General features: G+C 33.4%; 2 protein-coding genes and 1 non-coding gene across 3 annotated transcripts in view; 1 reads left to right on the plus strand and 2 right to left on the minus strand.

The window, feature by feature from the left end:
- Positions 1-5446: 5446 nt before the first annotated feature.
- On the minus strand, positions 5447-11422 carry CBG13726 (the record flags this gene model as incomplete). The annotated part of the gene is made up of 9 exons (XM_045244802.1): positions 5447-5591; positions 5934-6016; positions 6317-6460; positions 6806-6883; positions 8664-8988; positions 9101-9235; positions 9415-9525; positions 11141-11226; positions 11366-11422. 9 exons carry the CDS (start codon positions 11420-11422, stop codon positions 5447-5449), a joined length of 1164 nt encoding a protein of 387 aa, XP_045095240.1.
- Positions 11423-12968: 1546 nt separating this feature from the next.
- CBG28751 lies at positions 12969-13040 on the minus strand. The gene has a single exon. It is a non-coding gene (tRNA).
- Positions 13041-14803: 1763 nt separating this feature from the next.
- Positions 14804-18772, plus strand: part of CBG13727 — a gene marked incomplete at both ends in the record, with an annotated part of 9405 nt that continues 5436 nt past the window's right edge. Inside the window, 3 exons of the mRNA XM_045244803.1 lie at positions 14804-14870; positions 17684-17927; position 18772. The exon at position 18772 is cut by the window's right edge and continues 1866 nt beyond it. Coding sequence (XP_045095241.1) covers positions 14804-14870; positions 17684-17927; position 18772 — 312 coding nt within the window. The remainder of the gene's footprint in view (positions 14871-17683; positions 17928-18771) is intronic.

Here is an 18772-nt window from a genome sequence, read left to right on the forward strand (position 1 = left end):
TCAATTACATGTCTAAATGTTTTCAAAAATTGAGCAATGATTTGAAGGTTTACCAATTTCACCTATTTATAGTTGAAAAAACCAACTTTGGATTTTTAGATTTTGTTGGATAAAACTGAAAATTCTGAGGCCTAATTGTAAAATCCTATCAGTTTCAGATGTGGGATCCAGTTAAAACTGAAATTCCAAATTTAGCGTTTCATTTTTAACACTAAAATTCTTGTCAAAAATAGAAATTAATTGGTGCTGGCTGATTGGATTAGCTAAATTTTAGTGAATGAAAAATAATCATGAATAAGGAAATTATTCCAAAAAAAGAAGATGTCTGGGATCGGCAACCTAATATTAAAAAAGGCGATTGGAGTTGAGAAAACATTGATAAATGATTTGTACAGACTGAAACTGTAAGCTATTTTGACTGTGTAGCTCATTCAACTTCTCAAGCGGCTTCTGTATTGGCAGACTTGGATATGCACGGATAATTTAAAACTACACAAAAACGGATCAGGAATGAATTAGAATCCCAAGATATGCAAAACAAATTATGATGGGATTGGAACAGTGATTCATCCAAATTTGTAAAATGTATGTACATTACAATTCTAGAGTTACACAAAAAATTCAACAAAGGTTTTCAACTTTGACAGTTGAAGAATCATACATATAAGGATGTTCAAAATGGCATTATCAGATTTAGAGAAAATTCAAAAATTGAAACGTTGTCCTTGAAACATCATTTTTTTACTGTTTCAATTGCATGTCTAAATTACTTTAAACAATTGGGAGTTGATCGGAAGTGCGGACACTAGGAAATTTATCATTTTAAAGCCATTTTTAGTAGAAAATAGCCAACTTTGGATATCTATATTTTGTTAGATGAGACTGAAAATGTCAGAATATACTAAACAAAACTAGAGTTTCAACTTTGTAGTTGGCAACTTTATTATACAAATTCATATATATGACATATGCTTGAAACCACCCAAGTTTCAAAACTTCCAGAAACAGAATAAGGTAGCAGAAAAAGACTTCACATCTCATTTGAATGAATTCCCGCAAAAAATTTTTCAACCAACTACAAAATTAAAGCTCTATTTTTGTTTAGTATGTTCTGAAATTTTCAGACAAATCAAAAAGTTCTAGACTATTTTTTAGAGGTTTAAAGTTGACTATATTCAGCAGTGATGGGAGGAAACGCATTTTTCCGAAATACGGAAAACGGAAACGGAAACGGAAATGGAAATTTTTCAGCGGAAACGGAAACGGAAAAAAAATCTTCAAAAATCGGGCGGAAAACTAAAACGGAAACGGAAACGGAAATTTTTATTTTTCGTCTATTTTTTAGGATTTTTTCCCTTCGAACGTTAAAATATACAGTTTTTAACGTTTAAAAACCATATTTGCATGACTTTCCATGCTTTTTTTCAAGCCAGTTTCAGTTTAATGTTTTCGTTGTTTTTTAAATTTTTTCCGTTTCCGCTGTGAAAAAATGGCGGTTTTTCCGGAAAACGGAAACGGAAACGGAATTATGATTTTATTTTTACAGAAACGGAAAAGGAAAAGGAAACGGGAATTTTTTTTCCGCGGAAACGCAAACGGAAAAAAATCTCTAAAAACCGGGCGGAAAACGGAAAACGGAAACGGAAATTCCTCCCATCGCTGATATTCAGGTACTTATTTTCACTGTTTCAATTACAATGTTTAAATTATCATTAAAAATGAAAAATGAAATTCAAAACTTGCATACGAATATTTTTGGAAGATATAGGTAAGAACTCCACAAATTCGAATGAATGAAAATGATTTTTTAGTTTGAAAAAATTCCAAATTCTTGCGATAAATTAAAAATCAACTTTTTTTTCATGTAGCTCCAGAATTACCTGTTTTGGTTTGAAATTAATTTTATCAAGCAACGCCTTACCATATCGCATTATCAAAGAATTATCAAATACTTTTTAAAAAACTATTTGAAACAGAATCTTCTGATTTTTGTTTTCGCTGTTTCAATCACAATGTCTAGACGACTGAAAATGAAAATAGATACTGAATTTAAGAAGTTACGATTCGAAAATTATTGAGAGTGGGTTTTAGGTAAAGGAATACCAAACAATTAAAACCAATGAAACTGAAGACTATTATTTTTTGTAAATTAAATAATACAAATTTTTGTCTTATATTTTTAAAGAAGACTTTAATGTCTAACGTCTTACCACTAATTTTAACCAAATTGGAATCCAAAAAAGTACATATTTGAAACAGGAATTTTTTACCCATAAAAAAATGAAAAATAAAAGCAAAAATAGAATAAATGAAAATGATTTCTTTTGTTTGAAAAAAATCCGAATTCTTGGTATAAATTCTATTAGAAAACTGTATACGTACATCACTATTTTCAATAGAACTGAAATTCAAAAAATGCATATTTGAAACAGAAATTCTTCCCCACCAAAAATGAAATAAAAAGTTCCAAAAAATAAAGAGTAGAGACAAAAGGTCCAATTTGAGGGAAATTCTAGCGCACTTCCCTTCCTTTTTTTTGAAATTCAATCCTTTAAACATGAGCAACAGAAAAGCACCACCCTCATGACCCATGTAAAGAGGCCAAAAATGGGCGCGGCGAGAAAAGAAGGATGAGCTCTTATGAATATATAGACTATTCATGTTTCTCTTTTTTCCGCCGAAAAGTGGTATCCATGGGTTACAAAGAAAGCCGTGAAACGGAAGAAAAACGGAAAAAGTGACAATTTTTCCGATTGAAGACGTCTGGGGTCCTCTAGGGTCCCTTAAAAAATGTAGGGAGCAAAAAAACTAGTGAAAAAGGTGTAAGGACACTAATCGGCGGAAGGGGTAGGTGTGAGTGGATGGGGGTAAAACACACATTTTTACATAATATAGGTATATGAACTTTTTTGGTCCACACTCCTTTTTTAGTGACCCCCCCCCCCTCTAGGGGGGTCAGGACCCACCTAGCTGGAGGGGTCACAAAAAATGGGACCTCTAAATTAGACCCTAATTATCTAGGTTTCTGAAAGAGGTATCGAAAAGTGGTCAACTAGCAAAATGTTTGAAATTCTATGATAAACATTTTATCTGCAATCGGTTTTACGGATATAGGCCCAATGCTGTCCCAATGGTTCAAGTTATAATATCTGAAATTAGAAACATTGTGGAACAGAAAAAATTCAGACAGGTTTTACGTAGTACGACGGGACAATACCAGACCAATTGGATTGAGCTACAGAACCTGATTTTGAGGATATTCTGGAACAGAAAAAAACTGTAAATTTTATCCTGTTGGTTTGATAATCCCCAAATTTTCAAGAAACCCCAGTACAAAAAATTACTGTTTCAGAATTTTGATATTATAATATTTCGAAAACTAATGCAATTCTGCTCGTCAACTGTTTCAAAATAAAAAATACGAATTTCAAAAAAATGTCCAAATGTCACAATGATGAAATCTATCTTATTTAAATATTATTTTCCGAAAATGTTATTTTGAAAAAAAAGAAAAAATCGGGCATTTTTAGTTTTCGGAAGCGCTTGTCGGATACGGAAAAAATATGGCACTTTTTCTGAATCTTGTGAATTGTTCTAATGTCGTCGACATTTTGAATCGCAAAATATGATATGTCTGAAATAGTGAATTTTTGAAAAACGTTATTTTAAAGTCAGCTAATTAGCTGTTTCCGAATATAGTCAATGAAAACAGAAGTCCCTCAAAAGTTACGGTACCTCTTTATAAGGTGACGGGTACTGTAACCGGAGACCAGGAGGTTCAGCACCGTATTTAAAATAAACTTCAAAGTATCGGAATATAAACCGTAACTTTCGACTTTCAGTCAATGTATCTCGGTTTCTGTGTACGATACCAAAAAGTAGTGAACTGGTGGAATATTTCTTATATTATAATAAGCATTTTGTCAGTGTAACACTTTGTGATATCTTTCACCTGAAGCGAGATAAATTGGCTCAAAGCTCACTGTGTTTTCTAACCGTAAACTTTGACCAACTCCTCCTCGGTTCCTGTAAAATATATTATGATAATCTTAACAAAAAAAATGGTTGCCTTGATAGATTTTATAAAAAAAATTCAAGTGTTATTTAAACGTGACGAAATTTGTTTAAAACTTCAACTGTTTGAAGCGCCGGAGGCGCGGCAAACAGGCTGGTCAGATACAAATTTGTCTAAAAACATCTACGTCATGACCTAGAAAAAATTAGGTCATGACCTAGAAAAATATTGGTCATGACCTAGAAAAATATTGCTCATGACCTAAGAAAAAACTAGGTCATAACCTTAAAAAAATAGGTAATGACCTAGAAAAATCTATGTCATGACCTAGAAAAAATTATGTCATGGCCTAGAAAAATATAGGTCATGACCTAAAAAATCTAGGTCATGACCTAGAAAAAATTGGGTCATGACCTGAAAAATCTAGGTCATGACCTAGAAAAAATTGGGCCATGACCTGAAAAATCTAGGTCATGATCTAAAAAATCTAGGTCATGACCTAGAAAAAATTGGGTCATGACCTGAAAAATCTAGGTCATGACCTAGAAAAAATTGGGTCATGACCTGAAAAATCTAGGTCATGACCTAGAAAAAATCTGGGTCAGAATTACTGTTTCAGATTTTTTATATTATTTCGAAAATTTGCCATTCACCGTTGACTACTCTTCTCTACTTTACAAAATCATGAATTTTTCTCAAAAAAAAAACCTGATTACAGAACTATTTCCAACTGTCACTATAATGAAATCCATCTCATTGAAATCATATTCTCCGAAAATACATATTCGAAAGGCAAAGAAAAAATTGTCGAAATCGGAAAAATATGAATAATTTTTCTGAATTCTATGAAAATGATCTGAATGTTGTCGAAATTTTGATGTGCAAAGTGTCATATGTTTGAAATAGAGAATTTCTTTAAAAAAACACTATATATTTCAAAATCGACAAGTTATGTTGCAATAAGAAAATCAATTTAAAACTGTTCTACTTGGTGTTTTAAAACTCAGGTCATGACCTAGATTTAGGTCATGACCTAGATTTTTTAGCCTGTTTGCCGCGCCTCCGGCGCTTCAAACAGTTGAAGTTTTAAAAAATCACTTTTACATGAAAACTTCAATGTAAACGCGATTCATTAGAATTCGATAATGTGACTTCATTCAATATGAAGTATTAATTTTCACAGTCATTCACATTGAAGAAACAGTATCCAGGTTTTGAAATTTTAATATTGTTCTGAAACAGTTGAAAAAAACTTCTCTATTAAAAAACACTTTGTAGTTTGGAAGTTTAAGGAATTTGATTATATACAATGCCAGTACTAATTTCGGTTTCAAGAAACTGATTTCTCCCAAAATAGTTTTCATATAAACATTGCATATTGTTCAAAACCCAGATATTTATTCCTCTTTTTATTTTTTTTTGAAGAAAAAATCATTTCGGAACTTCAAGACGATACGAAGGAGGTGAAGATTCAGTTTGTGATGGATGCACCATGTTGAGCACTTTTGAAAATGGATTCTTGTGTTGAGAAATGGCAACTGCTGTTGGCGGAGCTTGAGAACCATTTTTTGTTGGGCTGAAAAATCAATTTTTCGAAATAATATTTTTTTGCCGTTTCAGAATCATATTTTCAGCAGTTAGGATGATGTTGATGCGATCCTTGTTCATTATAGGTTAATTTATCTCGATTCATATGGAAGATATCAAAAGTTTGTAAACTGATAACATGTTTATCATAATATAACTTTTTATCAGTTGACAAAATTCTGATATCCTTTCTAAGAACGAGATGATTGAGTTTGAAAATGGGCATTTTTTAGAGCGTCCCGAAAAAACCATTTGTTTCACTATTTCAAAAAGTCCATAAGACAAAAAAGAATTTAAAAACCTCAGTGCTTCTTCAAATAGCGAAACTCACTGGCACCAATACATGGTTCCCTTCTCATCATCCGGCTCCTCGAGTTTCAATGGTGGACAAGAGTCGTGGCACGTGTCAACGATCTCGATACCAGTCGACATATTTCTATCGATCAACCAGTTGCACTCAAAATCATCGTCATCTTCTCCAAGAGGATTCAGAAGGGCCTCTGCGACCTGGAAAATGAATTATTTACTAATCAATTGGTTCAGATAAATTGGGTAAAGGTCTTTGTCAAGTTGCTGTTTCAAAAATGCCATAATTTAACTACTAAATATTTTTATTCAATAATTTATAGTTGTGTGTTGTTAATTACAACGGTAAATACGGATAGCAAGACTATCGTACGGCCGGCCGAAACCGGCTCGGCTAGCAGTACTCACCTTCATCCAGCCTACAAAGAAAATGAACTGAAGAATCGTCATAACTGGAACAACTGATTGTGCTTCGGTTGGAGGAGCTGATAAAAGGTATTGACGAGAGATTAAGCAAATGATGAAGTAGACACGGACGGCCAGGAAGACTACCTGAAAGATTTTATTTCAAACAGTCTGAAATCGATAAACCTGTAATAGAAGGGCTCATATGCTCTCAAGTTTAAGCTCAATTATCTCAATTACTATGCGATATATCAAAAATCTGTCAACTGATAAAATATTGGTGATATCATGAAAAACATTTTATCAGTTGGCAACTTTCTGATATCTTCTACAAGAAATGAGGTATATGGACTTCTACTAGTTGAATCAACAAAAATCAGCCTGATTTTTTATCTGTTTCAATGTTAAGTATTATATGTACATAGTCTTAACTTGAATAATTGATAACTAAATACTCCTCTAACAAGTTTTTAGTGTAAGTTTTTATGTTACCTGTGGATAAGCGATTGGAATTGGGACCCAATCATATTTGGTGAGCATCTCCATCGATTGGCGGAATTCTTTGATGTTCTGGAATTTGGAAAAAATTGGGGGATATTTTCACAGTTTCAAATCTTTTTTGAAGTTTAGTGGAATTTGTTTTTGTTAATATGTACGTTTTGATTGAAGACTAGAACATAAAAATTTTTACGTTTGATGGAAAACAAAAAAATTTAAAGGTGGGGGGACAGGAGATTTTTCGTAGTTTTTTTGTAGCTAGAGTATGCATTCTACCGTCACGGTGTACAACGCTTAATGTCACTCTGCGTACAGCTGTCGTCCTCGCCTTTATGTATGCAATCGGGCGTGCGCTTTCTCTTTGCCCGCGTGGCTCAGTCGGTAGCGGCGCCGCACCCTCAATCCTCGCCTTCACTAGTTCAACTCCTCGAGGGGCATCTTTGAACGGAATTCCGAGAACATTATTTTTTTCATGTCCCCCCACCTTTAAAGTATTCTGATTTCATAATTGAAGTTCAGATAAAACGTTAATCAGTAATAAAGAAAGTTTTATGTGTACTACACGGTCTCCCACAGAACATTTCCGAACTGCAAATTAATTGTTGATCTAAAGAAAAAAAATTTGGCGCGATCACAATTACAGGTCGAAAAACATAATTTCAGAATTTTTTATCTGATTTTGTGGAGTTCCAAGATGATTCAAATGATTCTTAAAATATTAATTAGTGGTTATAGATTTATGTATGGTCGTTTTCCGGAAGAAAAATTTAAAACTTTTTTTATAATAAAAAACAACGCAAAAATGCGATTTTGTGCAATTTCGTGAGGTTTTTTGATTATAAGAAAAGTTTCATCAGACGAATCAAAAATTCATCCATACAAAATGAAGAATAAATCATTGCAGTTCTTTTAAGCTATAGAACTCCTAGAAATGTCAAAATTTCTGTTTAAAAAAATTTTCTGTAAAAAACTCTCAAAAATGACCATTTTTGGAATAGTTTTTTCCACAAAATCAGATAAAAAATTCTGAAATTATGGTTTTAGACCTGCAATTGTGATCGCGCCAAGCTTTTTTCTGTAGATCAAAAATTGATTTGCAGTTCGAAAATGTTCTGTGGGAGGCCGTGTACTACCAAAAATGAATTTTTGAAAAACTTAACATTATAGAAACTAAATGAAACTGGAAAATTCCGTTTTTTTCTTCATTAATACATTACACTTTCAGATTTATTTTGAATTTTGTGTGATGTTCTTGAATTATTGGGGATGCGAAACCTGTTGGAAACTATTGTTATTTTTGCACAACAAATGGGTGGAGTCTAGCTGCTGTTTTGGAATTCAACCGTCTAATATTCCAAAATGCCTCAAAATATTCATTAAATGAATCTGGAAGAATAATTTTCTTTTGGAATTTGAAAAAAAATCTGTTGCAGGTTCTCTTTGAATTTCAGTAGGAAATTTTCAAGGCAATCCTCCGTAAATTTTTTGGGCGTTGAATTGATGAGTGATTATTATGAATTGAAGCTTTATGACCCAAACTTTCTTAATTGAAAAACTGTTTCAGGTACTTTTTAATTTTGTTGTGAAATAGTCAATTAATATTTAGCGAATACGATAGGATTTAATCAATTTTCATCAATAAATTGTCTATCCATTAAAAAGTAATTTTAAGATTCAAACTAATGCTATTGGAAGCAGGGCTTTGGCTTTTTGGTTAAGGTGCTTCTGGTTTCAGAAGTATTTGAATGACCGAGATTATTTCCAAAATAACGTTCGGTTTGGCGCACAAGTACCTATCAACCAACCCAGTCGAATCCCATATTTCATAATAGAGCTTCTTAAATATACTCACCATCAACACCGAATTCATACTCTGCACCGAATCTACATTCTTTGTCTCAAACATTGCTTTATGTACCAATTGATTTGCCCAATGTGTTGGTAGCCAGTACTTGTTATACATCGTTTCACATTTGTACATTTTTTCCAACTCATCACGGTACAAAAATCCTCCAGTTACCAGTGATTCCATTGTCGGGAATCTACGACGTACACGCATTGAGATGTCACGGAGGACTAGGACTTGAGACAACACCAAATATCGAATGATAGTGCGACGGAGCACCTTTGCAGCATGATCAGTACCAGAGACTAAGGTACCGACAGAGAGAGCAACGCTGGAAGGTACTGCTTAAAAGAGGATTATAGAAGGATCTAGATGGTCCTAGATGGTTCTAGAAGGTTCTAGAAGACACAAAAAAGTTCTCTAGATTCCCAAAAAGCTCCTACTTCTCGATAAATCCAATATTGGTAAAAACGGATCTCCATCTATCCACCACAATCGTAACAAAGAATCCGAGCATGAAAGTTAATGGGATATGGACCAGGCGCACATTCAAATGAACGGCTGCGTATTCGAAGAATCTGAAAGTCAGAAAAACACTTTCGCTGTTTCAGAATGTTTGTAATTGGTGGAAATCGTTTTTTCCCAACTCTCGCTGTCTTTCTACGATACATCCAATAGAAAATTGAACAAAAATTGTGCGGAAGTATTGGAGCTACGAGCTTAGCTAGCTTAGCCAGCTACACAGTCAAAAACTCACTTCTGCTGATCCTCGGTCATCAGATATCGATAGACACTTTGAACAGCGGCAAACGCTAAAATCCACATTGTTAATTCGCATTTCACAGATTTCCATATCGAACCACGCCATCTGGAAAATGTTACTTTTATAAGAATATTTGGGAATCAGACTAAAGCAAACAGAAATAAAAATTCGATGAATTACAGTTTCATGAAACACATTTTTTGACAATTTTTAAACATTTTCAATCAGGTTGGCTAATAGTAAACCAAACTTTGAAAACTATTTATGAAAATAATTTATATTTCTAATTTTCTCAGGGATTACAAAATAAAATGAAATTATGGGACCTTTTTCTGTGAAAATATAAAAAAGTAGTTCACATGAGCCCGACTGGTTAGAAAATTTTAGAAGTTCAAAAATCATATAGTCACTTTTCTTCAAAATACGTTTTTCCAATTTAAAAAATTAGTACATAATAATTTTTAAATACAAAATTAAAGATATATTTTTGTTCAGTACACTGTGAATGTTTCAGGCAAATCTCAAAATTCTAAACTGGTTTTGGAGAGCTTTGATTTTGAGGTTTTTTAAGTAAGAAACATACCAAATTCAAAAAAATTTTGAATAAAAATCCAATTGGGTGGTGACTAAACAAATGTGAATATTTAAAGTTTTTTCAAAGAAAATACGTCTTTGAGCTACGCGATTGAAAATGTCGTCTATGGATGAACCACCTACAGTACCGGTCAATAAGATATGCAAAATCATAAGCATTTTAACGAGTCTAAAGCTTGTCTGTCAAGTTTCCAATAACTTTGAAAATTTCGGACGATGTAGAACAGACCTAGATTGAAAACTTTGCGTTCACAGAATTTTTTGAAAATTCCTAGTTTTTCAACAATTTGTTGGTTTCTGAAAGTCACTTTTTCAATGCATAAACGGGCCACAAAAATAGGAATTTGCAAAAAACTGTGAACGCAAAGTTTTAAATCTAGGACTGTTTCAGACGCTCTGAAATTTTCAAAGTGATAGGAAACTTGCCAACTCGACAAGCTTCAGAATCCTGAAAATTGCCGAAAATCAATTGAAAACTATGTTTTTGTAGATCTTATTGACCAGTACTGTAGTAGATTTTGTTAGATGAGTCTGAAAATGAAAAAACTAAACAAAAACGGAGCTATATTGAAAAAAGCTATAGAAACCCTATTTATCCTTCAAATATCTTTTTGGAAAACTGAATACTTTAAATTGGCTGTTCCAGGCAATCCAATTAAGTTTCAAACATTTTTAACTGACAGTAAACAGTGGTTTGATCTTTCTTATTAATAAAACGCTAGAGGCGTCTGTCCGTCCTCGTGTCCGTCTGTGGACTTTTGAAAAAATTGAAAAACACATATATATTTACGTGACCCTTTTATTTCGAAAAATTGAGAAACGAAGCGACGAACATTTGAAAAAATAGATTGAATCGCGCCGAAGGCGCACCAGCTTGCTGGTTTTTCTATAACTATCTTCATTGTTCAGAAAGTCAAGTCAATACATTTTCAACCTAGGCCTGTTTTACATCCTCCAAAAATTTAGAGTGATCGGAATCTTGACAGCCAAGCTACAGGCTCCTGAAAGTGCCCAAAATCAACTGGAAAAATATTTTTTGTATATAAACGTCTCCTTTAATTTTCCTAAGTACACTTTTAATTACCCCAATCATAATTAAAAACCAAAAGAACGTCTTCGCACTTACGTCATCAACAACTTGACAAAAGTGAACGAATTCACAGAAGACACTTCCTGGTTGTAGTTCACGGTCATCGCCGACAGTCGTGGTTTCTATAAAATGAAGATTAGAAAATTGACAGGGAAATTAGATGAAGGAAGAAAAATCTCCTCCACTACTACAACAAAACACATTTAGAACTAGTTCCTATTGACAAAAATTGATAACAAAAAAAAAGAAAAAAAAACTTACGGGATTCGGCATTGGGATAGTCGTTGTTGTCGTTGTCCCATTCTTCTCCTTGGTCATTTTCAATTGCAGAATTGAAATTTCGGTCAAGAATCAATGTTGTTGGCTGAAAAATTGTTTTGGCTGAAAATCTTGTTGACTTGTTGGAGAAGACAGATGAGTGATGGACCACATGAATTATTGAAGTCCTGACTGAGAGATGTTCTATGATATCAATGATTATGATTTCTGGTTGGAATTTTGGATTTGGGTCTTTTTTGGAAGGGAGTCAGGTGGCTCTTTTTTCTGACGTAGTATCTGATCTGGAAACTACCGGAAAAACTCTATTAGATAGCCAACCCTAATTGAATGCCAGCCTCTAATATAGTGCCATCCTAGAGCACCTCCAAACAATAGAGTGCCAGCCCCTAATATAATGCCACTGCGAATTTGATGTCACTGTGGTAAAAGTTAAAAACTAACACAAAAAATCATTTTCTGGTTTTCTAGCTGTTGTCTAGCTTTGAAAGAGGTACTGTGTTTGTCAGAAATGTTTCAGGATATTATCAGACTCCGAAAATCTCTTTGAAAAGTCGACGAAAAGTCGACTGGTTGAAAGATTATTTGAAAAAAAAAACAAAATTTTCGGACTTCCAGAGAATGTTTTGAATTTTCATAAATGTGGTAATCAAAAGGCAAAATTCGTGTTTTTCATATTTTTGACACTACCGTAAAACCTGTATTAAAAGGGCCTCTTTAATGAAATCACCCTCTAATAAAAAGGCCCTCCGAGATGGGGGGGGGGGGGGGTGGGTTGGAAAAACAGAAGGGCCCCTGTAATAGAAGAGCCCCCGCAATAGAAGAGCCCTCTGTGAAAAGTAGCCTACTTCAAAATGTGTTTTGAAATCAGAAAATTTTCGTACTTTTTCAGTCAAAAATATTCCGGGAACTCCACAATTTAATAGAAATTTGGCGAAACTCTATTTTTTTGACGAAAATCTTGCTCAATATTGATGAAATTGGCAGATTTTCATGAATTTTGAACGAAACTTCGGTGAATTTTTCGATGCAAAATTTCGGAAAAAAAACTGGTACGATATTTCGAAAAACAATGTTTCGACGAGATATTAAAATATTTTTTCTAAATTTCGTCAATTTCAAACACCTGTTCTCATCCCTAAGTTCTCTCGAAGATCGGAATTTTTTGATGATAGTCGATGAGTGTTGGAAACTTATGAATTATGTCTTATAGTTTTTTTTTAGTATTCTGTCGTATGCATTAATGTTCTCTGAATTTGCAGGGAAATTTTGCTTTTTTAGGCAATGTGATATCAAAATCATGGAATTCCGAATTCATAAGAATAATAATGGCTTATTAATTTTTTATTGATTTGAGGCATTACTCTAAATCAGGAAACAAGTGAATTTTCATTCAAAAATTCGGAAAAAATTGAAAGTTTCTGTTCCATATTCATCATATTTAGTTTTTGAAAATTATATTAATCATTCCTCGGTTACCAACAGAAAATATGTGAAAAAAGCCAAATTTCTGTCGTTTTCAATTCAAAAATCAATTAAAACATAATCTAACCCATATTCTACCCCTAACACAAAACCAAAAAGCGATAGGTTCCACCGAGATTTGAACTCGGGTCGCAGGATTCAAAGTCCTGAGTGCTAACCGCTACACCATGGAACCGACGGGAGTGAGGGGAATGGAAGGCGATTATAAGACAGGGTGAAGTGGCGGAGGGGGGAGACGCAGAGAGAGAGAGGAGGAGAGGAGAAGAAAAGGGCGACTAGAGGAGTTGTCTTGTTTAAACTTTGAAGGCACATAGAAAATCCGAATAATTCGAAATAAACAAAAATGTTTCAAATAGAATATTAGTATGTGAAGTTAATTACTAACGATGATCCGATTGCAAAACAGATACAGCAAAGATCCGATTACAGCAAATTCTTCAATTAAACGCTACTCTTCACTTTGAACTCAATTATCTCGATTCCTATAAGTGATATCAAAAGTTTGTCAACTGATAAACTGTAGCTGATATTATGAAAAATATTTCATTAGTTGACAAATTTTTGTTATCTCTTACGGTAACCTAATCAAACACTGTCAAAGTCAAACCCCCAGATTTTAACAGCCGTTTAACTTCGACTCTTTTTTCTTGGTTTCTATAAGAGGTATCAGACATTATTCAACTGATAAAATTTTAATGATAATATGATAAACATTGTATCAATTGACTACTTTTCGATACCTTCCATGGGAATCGAGATAATTGAGCTCAAAATGGAAGATGCGTTTTTCAGAATGGTACGTTAACGAAATTACCTTTTTCTCATGTTTGATGTAGTCATGCTCATCGATTTATTATGTTTATTGACCCTTTTGCTGAAGAAAAGGGGCGGAGCTTCCCATGGGGAATTGGACTCCTTCACCCTTCAAGCCTGTAAATTACCACTAAAATGCCCTCACAACTTCTTTGTTTTGTTTTTATTCTTGGTATTCTGATTTTCTGTGTTTTCTTCTTAACCCAATAGTTCAAAAAGGTGTTGTCCACCCCCAGAAAGCATGATGTATGTGGGATTCTCCCCCTCCTCCTCCTTCTTCTTCTTCTGGAATTTTCTCTCCATTTTTCTTCACTCTATCCATTTTAACCCAATTTGAACGGCACGGAGGGTCCTTTTGCCTCTTGACACATCTCTTCACACCCTCTGACGTTTTATATTCTACATTTTTCTTTTTATAAGAAATCTAGTGAGATTTTTTTGTATTTTGCAACCTGGATTATTCTTTTGCGTCATGGAATATCTATGAACTTTGGCCCAAGGAACAAGTAGTCTCTGATGATCTACAGTATCCAGGTATGTTTTTTTGCTTATCAGCACTATAAAGGAACAAATAAGATAGCAAATTTAAGTGAAGTTGAGGGAAAAATGAAACCGAAAAATTTTTTAATGAAAATTAGAAATCTCAAAAAGTTAACAGAATAGAGGCCAAATTAAGGGAAAATTTTGATTCAGGATTTCATGGGAAACTTGAAACAGACTTTTTTTTGAAATTAAAAAAAAAAGTTCCAGTAGTTTTTTCAAATAACGAAGGTTTCAAAATTGTGGTTTTTCTTCAATTTTTTGATTTTCATAATTCCTAAGGTATGTAAAGGAATTAATGAAAATAAAACATTTAATACAAGTTTAAAGAAAATGTGGAACCGGAAAAACTGTTTTTTTTAAATTTCAAAAGAAAAATCATTAGGAATATATTATTTTTAGCTATTTCAAATTTTTCAGAAATCTACTTATTTTTACTATGCAAAACTGAGAAAAATTCGAAATATTCCCTTGATTTCTGATCCTTCTCTCTTTTTAGTCTCTATAAAACTTAAAAAAAAGCGAAAAAATCAAATTTTCACAAAATTGAGACATCTCAATTTTTTCTCTTTTTTGCTCACATTCATGGATTTTTTGTTTCTTTTTCAGGCGCTGTTCATCGAAACGATTCTCATGTCGGCGAGGATACACGGTGAGCTTAATTAAAAAAAAAGTTAAATTGAAGTTTCCGAAACCAATATGGAAAATAGTCTTTTCTAACCAATTTCAAAATATGGCCTAGAAATTCCAAACGAAAAAATATCAATTTTTTGAAAAAAAGATAAAAAGATTAAAGATAAAAGATTAAGTACAAGCAATCACTAATAACCAATACTTCAAGATTTATGAAAAATTTGAAACTGTATTAAATTTTTTTCGAATTTTTAACACTGAAATCCGTAACTTCAAAAAACAATTGAAAGTTTTTACTGTATCCGATAGTGACCAAATTTTCTTGTCTGTTTTTTATTGCTAATACGTTCAACCTTGTAAAGATGAATCAAAATTCCAGAAGATCGAAGAAGTCTCTCATCAGGCTAGAACCAAAAGAATGATTACTCGGTTATTAACGTTTTTCAAATTTGTAAACTTTAGGGAATCGAAAGAATATTGGTTACCACAAATCAATGGAAAATTTACAATCAGTTTGTAACCGTAACATTAACAAAATATATATTCGAAAAGTTTCTGATACAAATTGTTTACATCTTTGTATTATAAAACTGTAAATATTCTTGGTTGGGAACCATTTGTCAAAACACAAAAATCAAGAAATTTTTGTAAAATCCATAATTTGTCAAGTAAAAATTTTTCACTGTTTTGAAATTAGCCATTAAACATTCTTATCTGTTTCGATTAATGGTTCCTTTTCGTGAGTTTGTAAAATAAAATTTAAAGACTATTCCTTTTTCGTTAACTCTTGGAATCACTGATTCACAACTTGCTTTTCATATTGTCTTCACTAATTGAAATCGAAACGTTATGATTTTCGGTTTTTAACATTTTCTGAATATATATTTTACAAGGGAGGTCGTTTTAGAAAGGATTTCAGAATTTTCTTATTTTTTGACAGGGGTTAGTTGACGCGCTCAAAAAGCCCCTGTCAAAATCTGTATATGCACTTTTTCCAAAAATGCTGAAAATTTTTGTCTGAAAGTTTCCAATTTCTTAACCTCACTTTTCTCCGTTATTTCGCCTCCCGGGAACTTCCGGAAACACCGTTGACATGTACACACTTACGCACTGTCGTTCCCAGCGTTGAGGTGGCCGGGTGGTTGTGGGCGCGTGTCACAGGTCCTGGGCGATGATGCGCATAAAGGACCCGATCCATATGCGATCCTCTAGAAGTCCGTTTGACACATATCGCGAACAACGAGCTGCGATGAGTCTCATATGTGTGCGATGCGGGAGAGGCTGAATCGAGTGTTCCGAATGCGCGCGTATCCTAGATGGATTCTAGATTCTGGGTGGGTGGGCGATGTGTGCGATATGGGTCTGATACGGTAGGCCGACTACAACACTCCGAAATCCCGGATGCGCCCATTGTTTACCGTAAATCCACACCGGCAACTTTGTCAATTTTTCGTCAATTCGAGCCTACATTTCTGGTTTTTCGATTATTCCTTCGATGTTTTTTGTGAAAAAGAGTTATGGCAGAAAAAAAATCGCTGAATTCTTGCAGAAGCATGTCTTTCACTCGTTAATTGCTATGTTTTTCGCCAAAATAGGTGATATTGAGATTTTTTTTGATTTCACTTTGTAATTATTGTAAAAATCGAATTTACAGGTGGAGTAAAAGGTAAGTTGGTAAGTATACAATAATTACAAAGTGTAAATTATTAAATTTTTAAATTTTTCATACATTTCAAAAAAGTGAAAGTGAGAAATTTTTTGAACAAATGAAAAAAAAACAATTTTTAGCGAATTTTTTCCCATTTTTTTCTGCATATCAAATTTAAATGGAAACTGACATAAGCCTTTTTCAAAACCAAAACATTGAGTTTCGAAAAATCAGTAATATGTCGTTCAAAATATAAAAGAATATGGAATAATAAAGGAAAAGTACGAAATCGGAAGACCTGAACAAAATCACATCACAATAGAACTTAACTGTTACTTCTAGGAACCCCCAATCAACGTTTTAGTTCATTTCATCGAGTGCCAGCAAGCCAGGCGAGGAGATGCTTTGCGGCGGCGGTGTGCCCCATATGCCCCGTATATGCCCCATACCGGCGTCCTTTCCCTGTACCCAATTCATCGGCGCGTCCTCCGTCGCCCATCCATTATGCGCATGCGCGCCCAGGACCTGTGTGTTATAAGCTGAATGTCTGGGGTTCGATTCCTTCTTTTGAAATTATCTTTTGCATTTTTTGATCAAATCCCTAGACATCTATTCAGGGCTCAAAACATGTTTTTGGCCAGAGTTTTTGCGTTTTTGCCGATTTTCAAACTTTGAGAAGCAGAAAATATCAATTTTTTCAAAGTTAATTTTTTTCGAAAATTTCCAAGTTTTTGGTGGTCAACTCCATGATAGATTTTCGATGAAAATTTTTTCGTTCGAAGTTTCTCAATTTTTGTATGGAATGTATTTTTGTATTCCATTTTTCCAAACTAGAAATCCATCGCGATTGTTTAACACGAATAAGTTCCAAAACTTACAAAAATTTTGAAACCGAAAATTTTTTTTTGTGAAAGCCTAAACCGTTCAAAGATTTTAATGTTTCAAATATAACCATCAAATCCATCCTGCCTATTTGAAATGCTGATAAACTTAAAAATTTGATCTTTGTCTAACATTTACAATTTAAGTTAAATTGAAATTTCGGAATTGAAATTCGAGAAGATTCTTATTTTAGTTTCTTGCCAAATCCGTATATAAACATTCTCAAAAACTTAGTCTCAAAATAACCACAATTCTGAAAACGTAATTTTTCTAATTCTCAATTTTCGAATTAATTCTTCCAGATGTGACCTACCAACACATTGAGGATTTCACATGTGACGATATCGGACTATCTGGGTCTTTTGGTGCCAAGGCGACAGATTTAGCACGGATTCTGATGACGAACTACTCTAGAAATGCTCTCCCGGAACCGGCACCAGTTCGGGTAGAAGTGGAAATCACTATACAGGATATTTCGGATATTTCGGCAATTACTGGAACTTTCACTATTGATTATTGGATTAGTGCGATTTGGAATGATAAGAGGTGAGCTATGCGGTCAATTTTTTGAAACCTGTATACTTCAGTGAAACCTCTGTGAATAGTAAAAAATTCAAAATGTTTCTGAAACCGATTTTTTAAAACAACGAATTAGAAAATATTCGAAAAACCTATTTTGCAAAGTAGGACTCCAGGATTCGGTACAATTGGAATTCGGAATTCAGAAATTGAAACAAATGCTTCAAATTTAAAATTTAGAATTTCTACGATTTTGAAAATTTCACAATTTTCTGACAGTTCGAAAACTTTAGAATTTCGAAGATTCTCAAATTCCTAGCAACCCAAAGCAATGCAATGTAAAAAATTCTAGAAAAATTAGAAAAATTAGGAAAAGGAGTTAGTATAGATTACAAAAAAAATATTGAAATTTCAAACAAATTTGTGTGTCCGTTGCAATTCAGAACAATCCAAAATTTTGAATTTCCAGAAAATTCCAGATCTATGCATTTTTAGAAAATTCCAGAGATTCGAATTTTTTGAATATTCCACACAGAATTCTGAAGTTCTGAATATTCTTAAAATTAGAAATTCGGAAACTAAATTAAAAAAAAATATAAATGAAAACCTAGAAATCCCAACGGAATAGAAAATTCTAGAAAAATCTGAAACATTGGTGTCTTATATATTTTGCTAGAGAAGTCTCAATAGATTTCCCCATACTTGTAATCCGGGCCTTCGCGGGCCCTGCCATAACTTCTTTCAGAATCAATGTTTTCGAACCAACTCAATCAAGTATGATAGAGCTCCACGAGTACTACAAAACGGTATTATTTGGAATACTGTATCTTATCTATGAACAAAGTTACAGGTCATAAAGTGGCTTTTCTAGC

Source organism: Caenorhabditis briggsae (assembly GCF_000004555.2).
Source record: "Caenorhabditis briggsae complete genome, chrIV, whole genome shotgun sequence".
Lineage (NCBI taxonomy): Eukaryota > Metazoa > Nematoda > Chromadorea > Rhabditida > Rhabditidae > Caenorhabditis > Caenorhabditis briggsae.